At 34.1% G+C, this 21,288-nt stretch overlaps 1 protein-coding gene across 3 annotated transcripts in view; it reads left to right on the top strand.

Moving 5' to 3' along the window:
• The window catches only part of LOC149077637 (uncharacterized), a 260,154-nt gene that overhangs the window by 215,344 nt on the left and 23,522 nt on the right, over positions 1–21,288 (top strand). For all 3 annotated transcript variants that reach the window (XM_089245186.1, XM_089245185.1, XM_089245187.1), the window contains 8 exons: positions 2,731–2,808; positions 3,431–3,480; positions 4,294–4,494; positions 6,070–6,244; positions 9,490–9,597; positions 11,979–12,099; positions 16,839–16,914; positions 20,673–20,781. In XM_089245186.1, the coding sequence (XP_089101312.1) occupies positions 2,731–2,808; positions 3,431–3,480; positions 4,294–4,494; positions 6,070–6,244; positions 9,490–9,597; positions 11,979–12,099; positions 16,839–16,914; positions 20,673–20,781 (918 nt within the window). The remainder of the gene's footprint in view (positions 1–2,730; positions 2,809–3,430; positions 3,481–4,293; positions 4,495–6,069; positions 6,245–9,489; positions 9,598–11,978; positions 12,100–16,838; positions 16,915–20,672; positions 20,782–21,288) is intronic.

Raw genomic sequence — 21,288 nt, 5'->3', positions numbered from 1 at the left:
TCAGTTGTTCAGATAGTGCTGTGGTTACCTCGGTCAAAACCATATATGTATATACTGTCCTCTCATATCTACAACGTCATTGACTGCGATTGAGGCATATGTGTCCCAGCCTCGATTGGAATACCACTTGATGAAAAAATCCCAAACACTGAATTTGTTGTACTTGTGACTTATTTTGTGTATTTTCACTTGAAAGTTTGTAAATGAAGTCAAAAAACAAAAATAAAAAATAAATATGTAGTCAAAGGTTTAAGGCATATTTTCATATTTTGCAGCATTATTTTTCTTATTTCACCAGTAAAATGAAGAGGGAAGCTGTGTCTTTTTTCTATCTTAATTTCACACATTTGGCAATTTTTTGGTGATATTAGCAATAATTGACAATTTTACTTCCCTTTGGCATTGCTTTTAGCAATGATTGACAATTCTACTTCCCTTTGGCATTGTTTTTAGCAGTGATTGGCAATTTTCTGCCAGTATTAGCAACCATTGACAATTTTGTGTTCATTTGGCATTACTTTTGACAATGATTAGTGATTTCCCATATTTTTCTTGAAAATATTGTCAGACTATGTAAAAAGGCATATTTTTAAATATTTTACGGTATACTTTTAGTTTTTTTTAGGGTATGAATGTATTTTTACGGAGTATTTTCTGTTGAAGTTTCTGTCAGTTTTTTGGTCATAAACATCCTAGCCCTAGTTATGAGTTGTTTTTTTCAACTCATTACCATTAACTCTAACCATTGCATAGTTCCATTCAGAGTATATATATGTTACTGCCAAAGCCTGAAGTGCAGACAATTCATGATGGAGACGGCCACTTGCGAATTGGCAAAAGTCGGCATTGCAAAAATGATTCGGACTTTGGCCGACAGCTTCGTGAAATGGCCAGAGATCTCTGGCCATAGGTCATGCTGATGCAAGACAGCCTGGTAGGAGCCAAATCCATTTTTTAAATCGCTGTGTTACATATCTATATATAGCAGCTGTATTGGATTAGCTCCATGCGATGAGAGGGGGCGTGGAAAATGAAATTTGTAATAAAAAAACTATAAAAAATAGTTATGTAAACATATAGTTTCTCCTACCAAATTTTGGAGAAAGAAAATGATTACCACATAATAACTGTGGTTTGATGGGTTGCTGTAACTAACGTGGACATGAGTATCACAAAGAAATACACCAATTTGACAATAATCCCGAATCATGTCTTTTATAATAGGAGTTTGGCCAAGGATCACCTGCCACTTCATGAAATGGCCGGCCAATATCCAAATTTCAGACATTGGCCGGCTCAATATTTAATGAAATTTCTCAATTCACGAAATGGCTGGAACCGTCACGAATTGGTCAATTTCGAGCTTTGATAGCAACATATATGCTGTAAAAAAACAAAAATGTTTGTTGCTTCTGTAGCATAGTAGTCTAGCCCATTTGCCTATATTATGAAGGGAATTATTCTGCAAATAGTTCAATTCCCTGCAGATGGAATTTTCTTTCCGAAATTCATCTTTTCATATAAACCAGTTGTCTAAACACTTCTATTTTTAAGCTGAGAATTAAAAATAATACCATTGATGAAAATGAATGCTCTTCAATGAAATCAACTGCCATATATATTCATGTATAAGCTGGCCTCGTGTCCCCAACTTGAGAACCACCAAAACGATAGGAAATCAAAAATCTGTGTATACGCCGATCCTAGAAAATTAGACACATTTGTCAGTCAAAAAAGGATATTTCTAAGATATAAAAGCCTCCCCAATGCAGAATATGCTGAAATCTATGACTTATGTTGCAGAACAATTTTGCTACTGCAGAAAAATCTGGAAGAATTTTAAGAAAAGTGAAGAAAACACTATTATGGAGATTTTTACTGCAGAACATTTCCACTTAGCTCATGCAGAATAGAGAGGGCTCGTTGCAGAACAATGCTAAACATTCTGCTTTGGAGATAAAAGATATATACAATGAAAAATGATCAAACCTTCCAAATGTTTTTCCTCCTCCCATTTACTCTCTCCCCACTTTACAAGACAGCATGAAAACATTTTCTATCATATCAATGGATACAGTGTGGCAAAATGACAAAAAGCGTGGTTATACAAAATGTTCAGTTTGCTAGTTGTATATAAAAAATGGTTACCATTTGCTGGGTACAAACTGTTGTAATCATTGTGCTGTGACATCGAACCATCTTAATCCAGTTTCTTACCTCTACACTGCACCTTGATGCATGAGGGTGCCCTTACATAAATAACCTTGCATAGCAGTTGCTATAAATTGTGTCTAATCTGTAAGGGTCTCAGTGCTTGGCCAAAGAGGCATCCAGTAATGCTAAAACATGGCTTTGTTTCTATGGGTTGAGTTGAATCTACTTTGCTATGGGGGGGGGGGGGGATAAAACTCTGGCTGTGAATTTTTTCTTCAAAAACTGACCTGTGTGTAAACCGACTCTCTCAATATGTGAAATATTTTCTGAACTAAAAACGTTCTTTATATACGAGTAATCGAAAATAAGTGTTCTTGAAAATGTGGAATTATTTATGTAAATACCAATAAAAAAAGCCCTTAAATAAGAATTCATTTTTTCTTATGGTTTTTATTTAAGGCCTATGATTCATCAATTCTGCAACCTGTTACATAAAATATTTCTGCATTCATTTTGCCCAAGTTCCTTTCAAAAAACATTTTTGTTTGTTATAAGTGATTTTTTTTTTAATTTCAGTCGATACCAAGTATATAAAGAAGCAGAAGCCAGGGAGTGTTCATGGAAATTCTGAACCCAAAACCAAGAAAGAAGAAAGTAAGTTTATGATATAAATGCATAAATAAAATTTGTTTAGCAAATAGCAAATTGAAATGTTACTTATTCTATGTGATGATTTTATCTATTGTAAGATACAAAACTCAAGATCTGCCTTTCAGCTTTCATAAAATTTTATGTTTCTCATTGAACACAGTTTCATCTCTTTTTTTTGTAGAAATATGTTCTATTGAATAATCAATATTTTTCAAGATGTCTGGTTGTGGTCTTTGCACTAAATAAACTAATCGCTGTGGTGGGTACTCTAGAGAGGTGACATATGTCCTATGTTATCTACAAAAAAACTGCAGATAAACTGTTACTTTTCATGCTCTTCTAGACAATGTAGAGTGTCATTCCGATATTTGAAACAAAAAACGTGAAATATAGGGTTGAAATTTATGAAGACCACAGCCAAACAGTCACCACTTACATCACGTCCACATGAGAAAACCTGCTAAATATTCACTCTATGCGGAACTTTCAAAAGTAAAATTTCGTTCCTCATCATAGTGTCACTGATATGTATAGACGGATGAATGTCATACCATTTGAGTTGTTGTTGAAGAAGATATACGATATTTGGAATGCTTGATATTAATGCTTTTCTTTTACTTTTCAGAGAGTGTCAAGACATTGGAAACACATGCGCATGTTAAAAATGAGGTTAAGGTAATATATATATTTATTCTATATGTTTTATAACTGCCATATGTTATTGCTATAATAAAGTGCTGTTATTAAGTGCCCCCAAATGCCATTTACTTTGAATGTAGGGAAAAAGCTGATTTAGCAACTTTCCTTAGATTGGTTAAAGCATGCTTATAATTAGATGATAATAATTATTCATTAAGAATAAATGCATTTTTTTAAATTTTAAAAAACAACAGAATATTGCAAATGAAGTTGAAGATTAAATAAAATTATCGAATAATACCAATACTAGCACTAAGAGCATTTGAAATACATGGTGTGATACATATAAATATTTTCATCTTAATTAAAATAGAAATAGCATAGAGGTAAAAGGAAAAATGGCTGACAAAAACTGAATACAATATGAATACAAAAATTTGAAAGCAAAAATTGTGCAGCAAGTGTTTGAATACGAACATTTTCAAGGTAGAAAATATATTGCTTCTAGCTTTGATAATCTTCAATATATTTTCATATTCAAATTCTTGCTACAAAACTTTTGCTTTCAAATTTTTATATTCATATTGTATTCTGCCTTTGTTAGTCATTTTTACTTTTAGCTCTATGTCATTTTAATTTCAACTGAGATGAAAACAGGTAGAGATATTATATAGATATATTTCTCGTTATCCTAAAGCCGGTTATTGTACAATTTTAACGTAGTTAACTTCTAGGATGTTCTATCGATGGATAAAAATAATAATTTTACATACTTCTTTCTTTTCTTTAAATTTTTTCTTTGTTATCTATGTAAGTGGATAGCATTACTTATGTTATTGCATTTCTCAGAAGGAAGAAAGACCTAAGAAACCATTTTTCGATGAGCAAGCATGGCTTGTTCGGAGAAGTGAAAGAATATTTTTGAGTGATGCAAAAGTACCATTACCTCAGACACCACCTAATGCAGCGCAAGCAACGAACACCCCAAAGAAAACAAACATTGTACAAGTCGGCCAGAAACCTGAAAATGCATCAAAAGATAAAAAAGAAGTAAGTAGATTAAATAATATTTGAGTAATAAGGCATCATTAAAAATCAAATATGTGTTTGCTTATGTTCATCCAAAAATATGTGTTTGTGGCATAGTTTGTACATCCAGTCTCGATTCTTGGAAATAATACTACTATTACTTAACTGTGCGTGCATCTCATACACATTCCTCTACAGAATTTCTAACAAGTAAGGGCATGCCAGAACATGTTGTGTGTATGTATATATGTGTGGCCCCAACATATTTATGTTGTCAGTTGTGCTTGATTTGTGTTCCTGCTTGTTCGCCCATCTGTCTACTATATTTTGAAGTGGACTTCAAAATTGACAGTCTCGCATTCCCGCTTCAAAGTCTAGAAACCGCAGAAAACCAACTTCAGCCGATCACCACCGTGCAGTACAGTTGGCCCGTTTAAACAGATATCATCGTTCCAGCACATAATACCTGATTAAACAGGGTATTTGATAATATGGGGAACAATTAACTTGCTGTTTCACACCGTTAGTTTGGTTCATGTTAGGAACTGGTGAAAGATCAACATTAATAAAGCTTCTGAAATAAATCAAGCATCAAAATGAAGTGAATTAAATTTTTTTTTCCCATTTCATTTGAATAAGACATTGCATAAAGCCATGGAGTTGTGCAGATTTTCACTTTCATCGAAAAAAGTTAGCGCCTTCTATGGACAAACAAAGAACAAAATAAAATAATTAAATATACTGGAGCCAGATTGGACACTTGAGAAGCCCCAAATCTGGATTTCTTATAAATCTTAATTTGTAACATTAATTTTTTACTATTTTATCTGATAAAAAATAAAGTTTACATTGGTAAATATATATTTCCAGTTATTGTGCAAGTTCTTATTTTCGATTAAGCGAGGAAACGTTTTTGAAATTATTACATGGAGCAGGGAACTTTAATATTATCTTTGGAGGGAGAGAGGGAATTCTGGTTCCACAGAATTTTATCCAAATAAGCAGGGCATATCAGTTATCCATTACCCAATTAAGCAGAACCATATGTATTAGCAATACAGTCAATTCCCGTTGTAATGTACACCGTTATAGCAAAAAATCTCATTTTAACGAAAACTTTTGATATCCCACCCCCAGATAAGCTTACATAGGAACAATGTGAAAAAAATCTCTCTCTATAATTCCTTTAGAACAAAATTTTGTTATTATGAAGGGATTTCTCTAATCTCTTGGAGTTTGCTATAACGGGATACAATTGCAGTACTGTAATATGTGTAGCAGGGAAGAATTTCTCTGAAAAAAGTTTTTAAAATTAGTCCTCTGAATATGGTGGGGGGGGGGGGGGGTGTCAGATTTTCTTTGAGCAATTTTATCAAGCTGAGAACATATTACATAACTTGAAATTAATTTAATAACATGAATACTTCAAAATTAAAATTTTTTAGCTTTGAACTTTTTTTTAACTTTTCATACACCCTGATTCAGTGAAATGCTAAAAGAAATGTCTTGTTTCAAATATTCATACACATTTAATTAAAATATGGTGTAAAGTCTACACATCTTCATGTATGTTTATTTCTTTGTTTTCCATATTAGAAGTCCAAACACACAGAAAATACATCACCAAAAAAGCGCCATGTCAGTGAAAGCAGTGCTTTCAGCAGCAAGAGCAGCGAATTTTCATCTTCTAGCCTCACAGACAGTGAAAGCAGTGATGAAGCATCTAGCCAGAGTGATAACTTACCCCTTAGTATGCTTATTGCTGCGAGAGGTATGTGTGCATTTTTTATAGTGTTTCAACATGCGCTGAAATTAATTTCTATTAAATATAAAAATAGTTCATTATAATTTTTTATGATGAGAATATATTTTTTGGTACGTTAAAAACTCGGGTTGAGGAAACTAGTTTTCATACTGGCAGCAGCGATATGAGCTGAGGATGTGGGAGGGGTTGTCACAAAGTGATCTCATGTCCCTCCTCTCCAAAAGCAAATTAAAAATTATTTTTCTTAAAAATGAAATAACACTTTTGTATACTGCTTAAACCAATTTCTTTTCAATTTTAAAGGCTCTTTATTTAAATTGTTCAAAATTTCTTTGATTCATTTGGAAGAGATCCTTTTACCTTTCTTCTCTCCAACGTTATTATTCATTATCTCTATTAATGACTTATGTAGTCTTAAAATAAGTGGTAAAATCATTACATTTGCCGACGATACTGTCATTCTCTACTCGGGAACAGATTATCAACTACTTATTACTACAATTAATAGTGATCGAATTACAATTCAAAACTGGATTATTAATAATAATCTCAAGTTAAACATTTCTAAAAGTAAATTTATTAATTTATCTTTACGTAATATTCAACCTCTTGAACATAACATAATACTCCATGAACCAAATTTTTTTAATTGTAATTCATGTAACTGTCAATGTCTTCAACAAACACCTACGATAAAATACCTTGGTATTCATGTTTACCATAATTTAAAATGGCTTTCTCATATTAACCATTTACAAGCTAAATTGTGTTTCATGTTATGCAAGTTTTATCATCTCAAACCTATCATGAGTAAAACCTTTCTACTAACCTACTACTACTCTAAAATTTCGTTCTCATTTACTGTATGGTCTATCAGTCTGCGGAAGCGATTATGTATCTAATCTTACTCCTATTTTGTCTCTACAAAAAAAAATTATCAGGCTATTAACATCTGATTATAACACTCCATAAAACAAACTCTTGCATCAACTCCACAGATCCTGCCTCTACATTACTTATATTTTTTTAGACCCGTAATGATAATCAAGAAAAGAATAAATTCATTTCACCTTCAAACTCATCCTGCACATCCGCTCACCTTTATTCCACTTATTCACTACCTTTAGTTTGCAAAACTATACTCAAAAAATATTTCAGTTTTCTCATTATGAAATTTTACAATACCCTTCCCATTGAGATTAAAGAGGGAACTACATTCTCAAGTTTAAAAAAAATCTTAAGTTCCATCTTTTTCAAATTCTAGCCATTGAGATCCACTTTTAATTTCATCCTCAGACTTTTTCTCTTAAACATAACTTTCATTCCCCCCCCCCCTGCTTTATCAACTCAATGTATGAATTAAATAAAAAAAAAAGGAAAAAAATGCTGTGTCAAATAACATATCCAACTTTTATTCAGAAAAATTTAGACAATTGCAAATGCATTGCATTGGCATGGATGTATATTATTGTATTCTGCATTGATTCATGTTCTCATATCACATAAGCATCCCAGCACCTTTCAACCCTGTTTACATGTTTATTATTCACACCAATTGTATGTATCTTGCCACCACCTATTGTTATACTAAATTCCATTACATTTCTCTCTTTCCTTTCATTTTCTTTTGTTTTCTGTTGTTTATTTTTTACTTATCTTTATAATGCATATTTTTACTTTTGTTTCATTAGTTATAATTTTTCTATCCATTTGTCAAGAATTCTAACTTATTGTAGTAATCTTAACATGCACAAACATTTTGATTGTAACAACCAGTATGGGACTAATGTCTCCTTGGTTGTTTTGTACTTGTATATGAATGATGTTTTATTTTTTTGTAATTATTTGAAATAAATTTGAAAAAATTTGAAACCCTCCGGGGTACCCCCCCCCCCAAAAAAAAAGGAAGAAAAAAAAGAAAGGTCAGATGTTCATACATCCCTGACTGACAGGATACTTTGAGTTATTGATATCAAAGGTGAAGGAGTGTAATATACTAGAATCAAAAGCTTGGTACAGAAGAAATGTGATTAAAAAAAATTGTATTCAAAAGAAATTATTAACAGTTACAGTACACTCTCGGTAATTCGGTACATATCAGATCAACGGGTTCACTGGATTACCAAAAACACTGGATTATTGGAAGATCTTCGAAAAAATAATGCATTAAAATTATTTAAGCTACTGTATGCCATATAAAGCCAAAAACAAATTTAAATATGGATTTAGAATATTGTATATTTTCTAAATTTGCTGAGTGATGAACCTGCACATTTCTTTTTTTTGTAACAAAAAAAAAAAGACAATTGTGCCTGGTAATTGTATTATTACATTTGGGGGAGGGTGTATTCCTTGGCAAGGCCAACCAACTTCCCCAAGCTTTTTAGTAATCTAATTTTTTTAACGAGAGTTAATATTTTATGCTTTCATTTTGACATTAATGACATTGCACAAACAAGAGCAACTAGAGTGATGTAGACAGGACTTCACATATGAAGGATATTGAGGATCAAGTCAAAGCAAAAAATGAACTATATAGACATGATCGATGGGTGACAATACAGAATATTGTTTGGTATTGTTTTCCTCTAAGCAGCAGATGCATGCATAGACATGTGGTGCTATTATGCATTTCTCCACATCTGCAAGCAGCCAACACCCCTAATAGATAAGATCTTTATAGGGGGCACATAGTATATAGTTCCTTGAGCCATGCACAGAACAGCTATGGTTTTTTTTTCATTTGTTTGTTTTATTTTATCTTGTTGGCATATTTGGGGAACATCTGTATACGCATATGTTTTTCCTATGAAAAAGTGGTCTGATGAGAGAACAAAAAACCGACAGGAAAACCTTGGATTCACCAGACAATCCGGATCATTGAGAGTCTACTGTAACTGTAATAAGCAATAATCGAAATTCATGTACTACTTATGCATCGTTTACCCTACTTGGGTCATGGTTTACCTCCCCTTTAAATATAAAATGGAACTTTCTAAACTAACGGAGAACATTGTGTAGCCATATTGTATCTCATTACAGGGTATAGCAGAGCTCCACTGTATCATTAAAGATTTCACTGCTCAACTAACATTATGCAATTTGGTTTCTGCTAGTACTGGGGGAAATTATATTTATGTGTAGCTTCGAGTGAAATCTACAAATAAATTTGCAAAATTAAAACATGCACGTTAAAATACAGTAGAAATTATAGATTTGTTATGTGATGAAACTGTTAAATTTGTTTTCAGCTGAGAAACCAAAAAGGATTGTTGCAGACAGTGATAGTAACGAAGCTAGCTCAGCTCCAAGTGAAGACATTCCTTTAAGTGATCTCATTATAAAAATGAATCAGAAAGGTAGGATTTTTAAGAAAAATTATCATAACAGTCTTTTATTTGTAGTTCTTTCAAACCGAGCACAATTTGAGTCTATTGCCATCTATGGGCAATTTACTACCTAGTGAGTTGTGCTGGGTCATAACAGAGTCATCCTGATTCCGAAATTTTTAATTATGATGACTCCTACAAACTCGGTTAGCTTAACACTTTTGGTGCAGGCCATACTTTATGGTACCATCAACTTTTTCGCCCCATAACATCCCTTCCATATGTTGTTTGGTATTGGTATTTTTATGTATAAATGCTTTATAACTGCCAGATGACAGCACAAGTGGGACTATTAGTTCTTTAAATACATTAATTTAAAAAAATCTTTTAGATGCTTTGCCCAGTTCCATCTAAATGCGTGGGGACCACTTGGGCATGGCCCGGGGACCTCAGGAGAAGAGAGGGTCTCACAAAAATGAGAACTGGTTGAAATTTTCAAGAATTTGCTAGGTAAGGTCTCAGAAAAATCACCTGGTCTGGGGCCTATGACACTCGCTTGCCCTTTGATTTCACCCCTGTGAAAGTGTTTGCTGCATTACACAAGAGTGTAATACAGTGAAACACTATATCCCCCCCCCCCACCCCCGATGTGTTCCCTAACAAATGTATAAAACAAATTATGGCTTCTGGTAAAATAAATAAATATTCATTATCATGTATTATTCAAAATATTCGAATTGGTATTTTTTATTTTTATATCGTATAGTGCTGACAAAACTTTTTCACACAAGTGTCAGGTTAATTAAATTGTTGTACTAAATCATGGTTTCCCAAACTTTTTGTTCCATCGTCCTCTTCATCAGAATTTTTTCTCTCTCATTGCCCTCCACTTCAAGTGAATCCATAGGATCCTATGTTAAAAGTCTGTAGCTTCTATCGCATCCCCCCAGACCATTCCATCATCCACCAGGGAGCGATATTGCCTACTTTGTGAAACGCTGTACTAAATAATAAATATTGTGCATTTTTTTTTTTTGGAGGGAGACTAGAACTAAAATGACCTATACCAAAAAATTTCATGATATTTATTTTATTTTTCATAATGCAGTACTGAAAAGGTTGGCTAATTTTTTACTGTTCTTCCAATTCATGGCTAAATTGCATGCAGTTTTTATATATGATTACTAGAGGGTTATGGTTACCTGGGTTATATGCATATTTTGGCCTTTTTTAGCATTAATGCATGTAAATGCATATGTTAATGCATATAAATGCATAAAGTAAAAGAAATTTCAGAATAAGTGCATATTTTTAAGGATTTATTAAAGCTTCATTAAGTTTTTAATAATTTTTCAAATGAATGTTGCGTCAAAATTCTTTCGTTACCGTATATTGTTAATGAGTTATTTGCATATGCAGTATACACATATGTGGGGATATTATTTTGTAAATGAATATGTGCACTAAGAAATAAATTAAATGCATTTTAAAAACATATCTGATTTTTTTGGCCTAGTGATTTTTTATGCATATTTCCTCATTTTTGGTATATATTTTAGCATTTTTACATTTTTCAGGATTTCTTCTGTGCATATTTTGACATTTTCAAGTGCATATCTTTTAACTGCATATTTTTAGAGCACATTTTGCCACTTTTTTAGTGTATGTAATCCATTCTCTAATGATTTCTAGTTACTTGAACAACATGTTTCAAAGTTAAAAATTATGTACCACTTGCATGTGGGGACTATTATTGTCATGAAAGAATTTGTAGTCTATATGATATAAAGAATTTTTAACTTTAAAAAAACGTCACCAGTATTTATGACTTCACAATGGTGGTCGAGTGGTCATAGTGACGAACTCGCATAGTAAGGACGCGGGTTTGAACCCCACTGTCGTCATAGAGATGGTTGGCTGAAGTTGGTTTTCTGTGGTTCCCAACTTTAAGGTGCAAATGCGAGCTGATCTCCCCATTAAAAGTCTTGCCAAAGTGAGCAACAGCAAGGGCGTAGCGAGGGGGGGGGGGGAGACTTGGCGGTCTGGTCCCCCCCCCGAATAGTAGCACTAGTACAAGTAGCACTAGCACCCCGGTTTAGTAGCACTAGTATTTATGATTGTCTTATTAACTTCAGCAAGTGTGTTGAAAACTTTTAAAATAAAATTCTCCCTCAACTCAAGAATTAAAAATTTTTTGATATGAGATATTAAATGGTGGGGCTTACAGGTCTGTCCTACATGATTGAAGTAAAAAAATAAAAAAGTATAGGCATTAGAAAATAATAGGCAAATTTTTCTTTCTATATTTAGTCTCACAGCAAAATTATATTTAAAAAACATAAAACGATTGATGTACGTAGTATAAATGAGATCAAATACCATTGTTCTCATGTAATTTTTTTAAATTCCAGCAATAGAGTTGAGATCTTGTATTTTAACTCCATCTGACTTGGAAGACAAGACTAGAGTCTTGATTCTTGATGAAGGCCTGTTCTATGCTGGACACATTACAGCTGTACAAGCTCCTGACGTGTAAGCTGTCTTTATCATGTAGTTTGAAACCTTTTGAATTTTAATTGATGGACTTTCTATGTTCAGTTTGAATGTCAGATGAATGGATATTATCTTTTCATTGGCACAAGAACCTATTTGGTTATACTTTGCCAGATATTTAATAGAACAGACATATGAAGTGCACATGTGAATACTACGTCCAGTATATATACACCATAATGTGAATGTGTGTGTGTGGTGGGATTCCTCATTACATAATTTAAATGCTTTGCTTTTCTTTAAGATGAGAAGACTTATGTATTAAGACATATAAGACTTGTATTTACTTATTGTCATACATAATAAGTATAGAAATTAAGATGACTCAAAAGTTTTTCAATATTCTTCTCACTTACATTTCAGTTCAGTGATATCTTGGCTTACGAATTTTTTGACTAACAAAGATTTTTTTTTTGCAATATTTCTACCTCAGCTAATGAACATTTTATTTGATAAGGATGTGCATGTGCTCACATAACACTGTCACATCGTGAGTTGAATTTTCATACAATCATCATCAGTAGAGCCCGGAAGTTTAGGCACTAAAAGTGGTCAAAATAGGCAGGCAAAAAGGTGCTAACAATGCCCTGCATTATTATCCACGTTAATTGATTTCAAGTCCAAAATAAAATGTTACTAGAACCTGAGGATTATACCAATTCCAGGGCCACCATTACCAGAATCGGTAGAGAAAATGATGTGTGGGGCTTTCTCAAGTTGCAAATAATTCACTTTCATTTGTTATATTATTTGGAATAATCATTTCTGTAGCTGAAACATGGCTATCTTGTTCTATTTTTGTAAAAAGAAAAATAATTAATTTTTTATATACAGTCAAACCTTGTTAATGAGTCACTCTTGGGAGAGCAAAAATATGACTTAGTAAACGGAGTGACTCGTTAAGCGGAGTAAGCCATAGCTGTGGCAATTCCAATTGGGAGTTCCAAAAAGTGATCCGGTAAGCAGAGTGACATATTAACCGGGTGACGCACTAACAAGGTTTGACTGTATTACCACCTATATGGGACTCCTTCAAGTGCGGTGCCCTGTGTGGCCATATCTGTCACACACCCGTGAAGGCGACCCTTGTCAATTTAATCGAATACTAAATGTGTATGTTTAATAAATAGCCATGGTTGTTTGCAGTGCATTTATGGTGCAAAAAAAAAAAAAAATAAAATCAAAACAACATGGGGCCACAAAACCCTGTCTGCTTCTATCCTGCCTTGCATAAGCCATGATGTTAACTCAAGAACTCTTGGTACAATCATTGATCTGCTATACACATACAACACAGTTCAATGCCTGGGCTAGAATTATTATGTGAAGCCTGTTATTATTATGGAAGCAAGTTTCTAATTTTCCTCTGCTTTTCTAACATGAACTGTGTTCATCTGGAACAAAATCGTTCACGTCTAACACCATCTGGTCAAAGCAAAGTTAATGCATGCCCAACATCAATCATTCAGATCACTCGGTTGCATCTAAATAGAGTTGTGGGGGGGGGGGGGAGCCGGGCTTTCTGAAAATAATAATGAGTGTTGGAAAATTTTAAAAAGAGATATTCTTTTGAAGTTCTCATGCCCAAAATATCCAAGTTTTACAGATTATGGCCTCTGAAATTCACAAAATAAACTTAAAACTATGTTAAAATAGGCATTTACGGCATGAAAATTTCACAAAACATTTTTACCAAAAAGTTTGAAAATACACAAAAAAGAGGCATTTATTACATTTTGACTGAACTTCCGGGCTCTAATCATCAGCATTACTGTCTTTTGAGCCAGATTAATTTATATCTACCTCAGAATCACTTTTCAGGTACACCTTTATTTGTTTTCCAAAAAGCTCTCTTTTGAGTCCTTTTGCATAAATAAATGATTGAGACCAATGTGAAAAATGCATTAAAAAGAAAAAGCTTTTATTACAATAGGACATTTTCAGTGCAAGACTCTTAGCATCAAACTGGCCAATCTGGACATTCTAGGAGATTATCTTTCCCATCTGCATAAGTGTGAGACACAAAAATGAGCTGACCACATCACATAGGAAAAAATACATGAACCCCTAACTGTGTTGTTCGCGATGAATAGCAACTGACATAAGTACATATTAGTGGACAAAATAAGAAAACAAAACAGAAAAAACCATAATTTTTTCGAGGAAGTTAGTGTGGTGGTTAAAAACATGCAAACAAAGTCTATTTCTATACAATACTTTTACATGATTCATAGTATTTTTGGCAACAGGAGGGAGTGCAATTACGTGAAATATACATTACATGAGTTTCATATGAATCTACGACAATATAGTACGAGACAATTTAATGACAATTTAGTGCTATCACATGACATAGTTGAAAAGTTTGAAGATTTATTAGATAGCGAGTACTACAGAGACAACTAAGAAGATTTATATGATATTGTAAATTATTTCGAAGCCACCTGGATTGGAAGGCCAACATGAAGAAATCGTCAGAGAGATCCAAAATTTGCTATAGAACTATGGAATCAGTTCAACATTACTATTGACGGCTTAGCAAAATCAATAACAATATTGAGGGCTGTCATAATTCGTTCATTTGCACTATTGGACAACGACAACACATTTGCGTAAAAAAAAAAATTCCAACCACACCTTATTTTCAAAATCATTTCAGAGCATTTTGAAAGTATGCCAGTCCTTCAGTTTGGATAAAGTGGGAAGGGAATTGTTATTTACAAAACACAATCACCCCTGAATCATCAGTGCTGAATTGTTTCACGCCGAATTGTTGTGACACTGTTTCAGATTAGTGAGAATAATAAAAATCAGTATAATGTTGCAACGCATAAGATTAAATTTTTTCATAATTTCACTTAATATGGAGCATAAAACACATTCAAAGAAACTCCTAATGTCACTGATTGGAAATAGATATTGCTTCATATGTGTTTTGAAAAGTGATAAATTGGTAATGTAATATCGGGTGAGCAATAAAGAGTTGCAAAATTTTAGGATGAGATTAGTAAAATGTGTGTCTTCAGAAATGTTTTGTGAACCAATGCTGTGTAGTATTTTATAAAACTTATATTAAAATTTTTTACTATGCCAGGAACAAATTAAATTGCTTTTCATAGAAACCCATGGGAATCCCACGCTTTGTCTAATTTCAGAAAGAATTATCTTCATTAGCCGAGGTATGAGTGAATTACATTTTACTGAAGTCATGTAGGTGACAAATCCCATGGATCTGTATGATGCCGAGCTTGCTTGATGATCTTCTAGTGCTGTTTGTCTGATTTGCTCTAACTATGTGGCTCCAAGTTTCAAAATTCATAAATTTGGTTTACATGATGGGCTGATCTAGTTGTTATTGCCTCGTGATCAACTCTTCACCTTTTGCCAAACAAATGTTTCTGGTTGTTTCAGGTGCCTTACAGTCCCATTCAAAACATAAAAAGTTCTTTGATAACATGTGCTCCACGTTCATCTTTACGCAGCTCAATTTTCACATGGACCATGACTCATGAGCAATCTATCAGTACGAACATCTAACACAATATACATCCTTTCTAGTGGTTTACTTTCCAATGGTGATTTGGTTCTGTTACATGACATATTTGCCTCAACCTCTTTGGCAAATATTGTAAAGCTTTCGACTCACTCCTAATGACTTAAGTTACAAAAAAACCATAAATTTATGTTTTTTAAAAAATGATTTTATGCTAGCTGAATTTGGAATAGACTTTAAACATATAGAAAGAAACTCTTTGGGAAAATCATGTCAACATACAAATGTAAAGATAGATTTTAATTAGAATTAGCTGATTTAAATAACTTACAGTTATATATGTTCACCCCTTTAGTTACCTTATCTTCACAGTTTGATTTTATTTTTATTTTGCATTTTTTCTTCATTTTTTTTCATTTTTCGATTTTCTTTTGCAGTTAATTTTTTTAATTTTGACTTTATACTTAATTTCATTCTTTGGTGATTTTTTTTTTTTTTCAATTTCATGTTTCATTTTTGTTTCACTCTATTATTTTTTACCTTCCATTCTTTCATTAGTTAAAATTGATAGATACTCATTTTGTAGTTAAGGTCTACTGAGTATTTGAATGGTTAATACTGAATATTCTCTAAGAATTTTATGTAGAATTAAACATACATGATTGCATAAATATGGTTCAGTTTAATATGTCTATGCAGTATTGTACCAGCTTGGACTTTTATAATTGATGCAAATGATTTTTGATTTCATGGTATCCTGATTATACCCTGGAGATCTGGCATCAATGTTTCTTGCGGCTTCTACCATATTAATGCAAAAAAAAAAGAAAAGTTTCATAGCTATATTATTATGAATACAAAAAGAAAAGCAAAAAAAAAAAAAAAAAAAAAAAGAGAGAGAGAGAATGAACATGTATGTTATTAATATAGTATTAATTCATGTTGCTTAGAATTACTACAAATTTTGCACCATTTCCACCAGATCTTCAGAGTTTCAATCTTTTATGCGCAATCACTCAAGGTGAGTGCTGAATTCACTTTTATTTGGGCATCTAGTCAATTTTTATTTCCACGTTTTTTTTTCAAATACATTCTGAAAAAAAGAAGGATATTAGATCCGCATTGTTTTTTTTTCAACCCTCTTCCCCTAATGAAAATATTTCATAGCTGTTTATTGTAACAACAGTGTAATAATTAATCAGTTGTATATTTTTTATACAAATAGGTATGGAATAATTCTCGATGGTGAACGAGCACATCGTCCACACATATTCTCTCGAGAGGAAATACTAAATGCAGCTGTAAGTACCTATTTGGCAGTTAAGAATAAATGAAGATGTGGTTATCATTGCAGGGCTGGACAAACTGTCAAAAATTGACGTATCCAGTCGAGCATGTAACTGAAATATTAGATGCTTGAATTGAATGCCAAATTAACTGATTGAGAAAAAGCGGAAAATATAAAATCATACACTCATTAATTAAAAAATTTATCAACAAAACCATAAATACAATCTCCACGCTGTTGGTGTGAAAGACTCAGACCCTCAGCTCCCACATAAAATGGTTGACGGGGCTTCAATCCGAGATGTGAATCCCATTTTTCTTAACTTATATATTTACTATAGAGAAAGGCCCTTGAAAATCTTTACTTGTGGGCCCGTCACAGATCCCAGCCCATGAAACCAGCTGCAGGATGCTAGTGCCATGGCTTCCTTGGACCGCTAAATATTAGGGGATCATGAAAATTGATCAAGATACTGTATGTTGACTACACATTATACCATGACTGCATGGCAAACCTTTTCTATGGAAACCCACACATACAATCTTTTCCAAAAAAAAACAAAGCACCCCTAAAAAATAATCCGATCATCTTGAAATTTTGCATGCAAATTCCTTTATCCCAAGTATGCAAATGATTAAATTTTCAAAAGGCCAATGAATATTAACTTTGGTCGTAGCACGCGTTTCTACTGTGCAACTAGCATTATATAAAACAGGTAACAATCACAGACTGTTTACATTTTCTCGTTATCGGCATTGCAGTTACCTGGAGACACCACCAATAATGCCGTTGTGACGTTATTGAAGACCTTATAGCCAATTGGATAACTTCTTACGTGGTCACATAGTGGGGATGCGTGAAGCTGGCTGGTCATACCGAGCAATAGGCTGCCACCATCACCGTACGGACACGGCTGTGCAAAGGTGCTGGCAGCAATGGTTGCTGCAAGGAACTCATCAGCAGAATGAAGGCTCTGGAATGCCAAGGTGCACGAATGTGAGGCAAGACCAGATGATTGTGCGATAGTCCCGAACGGCATCATTGCCCGCTATCCAATGTGCTACAGACTCGTCTATACCACCCCTGGTATCTTCCACCATCTCACGACGCTTGGCTGAGGCTGGGTTACGCTCACAGTGGCATTTAAGACATCTGCCTTTAACTCTTTAACGCCCAGATAGAAAACCTGGGAGGGTCGTGAAAATACCAAGTTTTTTGTGTTCGAAGTGGACTCGTCCAAATTTCGGCCACTTTCCTTCTCCCCACCCTTTCTCCATGAGTTTCTATTCATGCCACCCTTTGCATTGTCCTTCACCCTTTCATTTAATTTATTTTCAGGAGATAATTTGTCTATTGAAAACACCCCTTTCCTCACAGTATTATCTCTTTGTAAAATACATCGACTACCCTTAGTCCATTCTCAAGGAACATTCTAGTACATCAGCTTTTAGAATCCCATTGATAGGGCGTTGCAGTTGTCTTTTCCATTCCCGCCTCTGACAAGAGCTTTCATCTTCTTCCCCGTTGGTGACAAAAGCCCACCAAAACATACCCATACCCCCTTGGCCGACTTGAGGCGGTTATGGGCATTAACCTACTCGGCCGACTTCGGGCGATCTGGGCATTATAGAGTTAAACCCCCACCATCGGCAGAGTCATCTAGAGTGGTGTCGCAGCCAATCATCATGGCTGCCAACAGACTGGCATCACATAGTGTTCAGTGATGAATCCCCCTTCAGTCTTGGAGTAGATGACCATCAGACCCGTGTGTGAAGGGGCCGGGGCCAGCAGTCCCAATCAGCCTTTGTTTTTGAGAGGCATACAACCATTACCACTAGCATGATGGTGTGGGGTGCTATCTCTTACGACGGCAGGTCACCTCTAGTCATCTTGCTTACAAGTTTCACAGCTCAATGATATGTTCATGACATCCTGCGACCAGTTGCATTACTCTTCATGGTATGTCATGTCATCATGGGGCCATTTTTCAACAAGATAGTGCCAGGCCCCATACTGCTCGTATATCTTTGGACTGCCTCCATGCTGTTGATACTCTTTCTTGGTCAGCAAAGTCACCTGACCTTTTGCCAATCAAACATGTATGGGATAAGGTACGCCACCAGAATCGGGCATCCTAAAATGTCACAGATCTGGAGCAGCAATTGATGAATGCCTGGTAGAATGTATCGCAAAATGAGATTAGGAATCTTTATCTCACTCCTTTAATTGCTAGCCATTGATGAGTTCTACGGCTTTGAATTTTTCATTGCAAACATTTCATTATCTGTGTATGGGCTTTACATGTTTCATTTCAATAAAAACAGTCTATTTCTCCACAGTGCTGTGCGTGAGAGAGAGAGAGAGAGAGAGAGAGAGAGAGAGAGAGAGATTTGTCCAGCCCTGTATCATTGCACAACATTTTTTAAATTAAAAAACAATGAAAGAAGTTATTTGAATTTATTTATTGTCCTATCAAAAGTGTTTTATCAAAATATTGAGCTCTCTGTTAATTAACTTCTCACTAGAATATCCCTATGTAATAAATAAAAATTATAATACTATTGATTAGCACCATAACTGAACATTTTGCCACCGTACCACATTAAAATTTTATAATTTCATATAGGTGTTCTGTGTTCCCGCCTAAAACAGCCACTCCTTAAATTTTTTCACCCAGGGCAGTTGCTCCCCACCCCGATCCCCTCCCCCTCTAGTTCCAACCCTGAAATGGCAGATTCTTCTGGATGCTGAAATGAATTGGTATTGACTTTTCCCTCATGCAGAAATGATATGGCTGATATTACGCTATGTCAAACTAAAAATCATGTTCTCTCTCAAAATTCACTCTGTCACTACAGATAAATTGCTTAATCTTGTAAATTGGTGATTTTCAAAAGTTTAAGTATTAATTTGCAACAAATAAACAATCTGATCACTTTGCTCAAGGAAAAACTTTTTCACTCTTTTTATATTTACTGATTCCTGTCAAATTTGTGAAAGCCCTCTTATTGTCAACAAATATTGTCAGCTCAATATTGTCAACATTGTCTGCTGCTGTAGCAATCTTAGTAAAAAGAAGAAGAAAAGATTTTTTTTTTCATTTTTGCTTCTTTTTTTTCTTTTTGTCGATTCAAATTGTAATAAAAAGAAATAATTATACTGTCTGCAGTTCAGTGTCATCTTAATGCATGGGCACAGCTGGGTATAGCCTGGAGGCCTCAAATGCTGAGGGAAGGGCTTTATGAAAATGAGATCTTATTAAAAATTTCAAGAGAAAGCATACAAATTTGTAAGCAGGCATCTCTAACAAAATAGGGGGTCCTCAGAAAAATCACTTAAATCACTTTGCCCAGGGGCCTGTGACGATCTTAAGACCACCCTGCTGCAATCTTGGATTTTTGTGTGGTTGAATTCAGCAGGCAAAAGCAATAATCTGCCTGATTATTTTTTGCACTGTATGGCTATGCGTGATCGCAGCTTAGAGAGAGCATTTAAATTGCAGCTTACAGAGAGCATTTAAATTGCAGCTTAGAGGAAGACCCTCCACCCATAAAAACTGAAATTAGGCTCCTGATTGTATTGTGTTCAATCAAGTAAATCTTTTTTGTCAACATAATTTTTTTATTCATCAAATATTTACTTTATGATTTATTTTATTCATTAGTTTTCTCCCCTACTTTCACAAACTTTCATGTTGCTGATGAATCTTATCTTGTTGCAATCTTTTTCCCCAATGATATATTTTGAGATCTTTTTCTTTTACTTTCAAAGGTTCTTGAAGTGAAGCCAACGCACGCATCACAAGTACCTCAAGGCCGTAGAATTTGTGCATTCTGGAGTCAGCAATATAGGTGCTTGTATCCTGGAACTGTCACTAAAGGTATGATATAGGGAACTGGGATCCTTTGTATACAATATATGTGCAGTCAAAATTCAATTTAACAAATAAAAAAAAAAATTTTATTCAGTAAATTGAGGAAAAAATCATTTTAATTGGGGTCAAGATGAACATGAGTACACAGATTGGGACTCCAAAACCACCTGTACTCCAGTTATCTGAATCACTTTGAGAAGGAGAAAGAAATCAGCAAAATCTGCATTTTAAAAGTTTCTTAAGTTCCTTAATAAGGTGTTTGAGTGCCTTGATACGGCACTAAAATGGATGGAGCAGTGGCTGGAGTGCGACCATCTGCAGCTTCTCACCGTTAAAAAGATGTGAGACTTGGCTGCACTGAAACAAGTAGAGACTGTGAAGCAACTGACTTTGATATGTTCAAGAAATGATACATTTTAATACAGTACTGAAGTACAAAATGTAAACAAGTTTGTTTTCATAGTCATTAAATTACATTACATACTAAAGCTAAATTTGTTTTTACTAAGAAAT

Source organism: Pholcus phalangioides, unplaced genomic scaffold (genome assembly GCF_987345545.1).
Source record: "Pholcus phalangioides strain wild (caught in Gottingen) unplaced genomic scaffold, Ppha-v1.0 ptg000015l_1, whole genome shotgun sequence".
NCBI classification, from domain to species: Eukaryota; Metazoa; Arthropoda; class Arachnida; order Araneae; family Pholcidae; genus Pholcus; species Pholcus phalangioides.
Note: the sequence above shows the minus strand (reverse complement) of the source record. Positions and strands in the feature narration are given on the sequence as shown.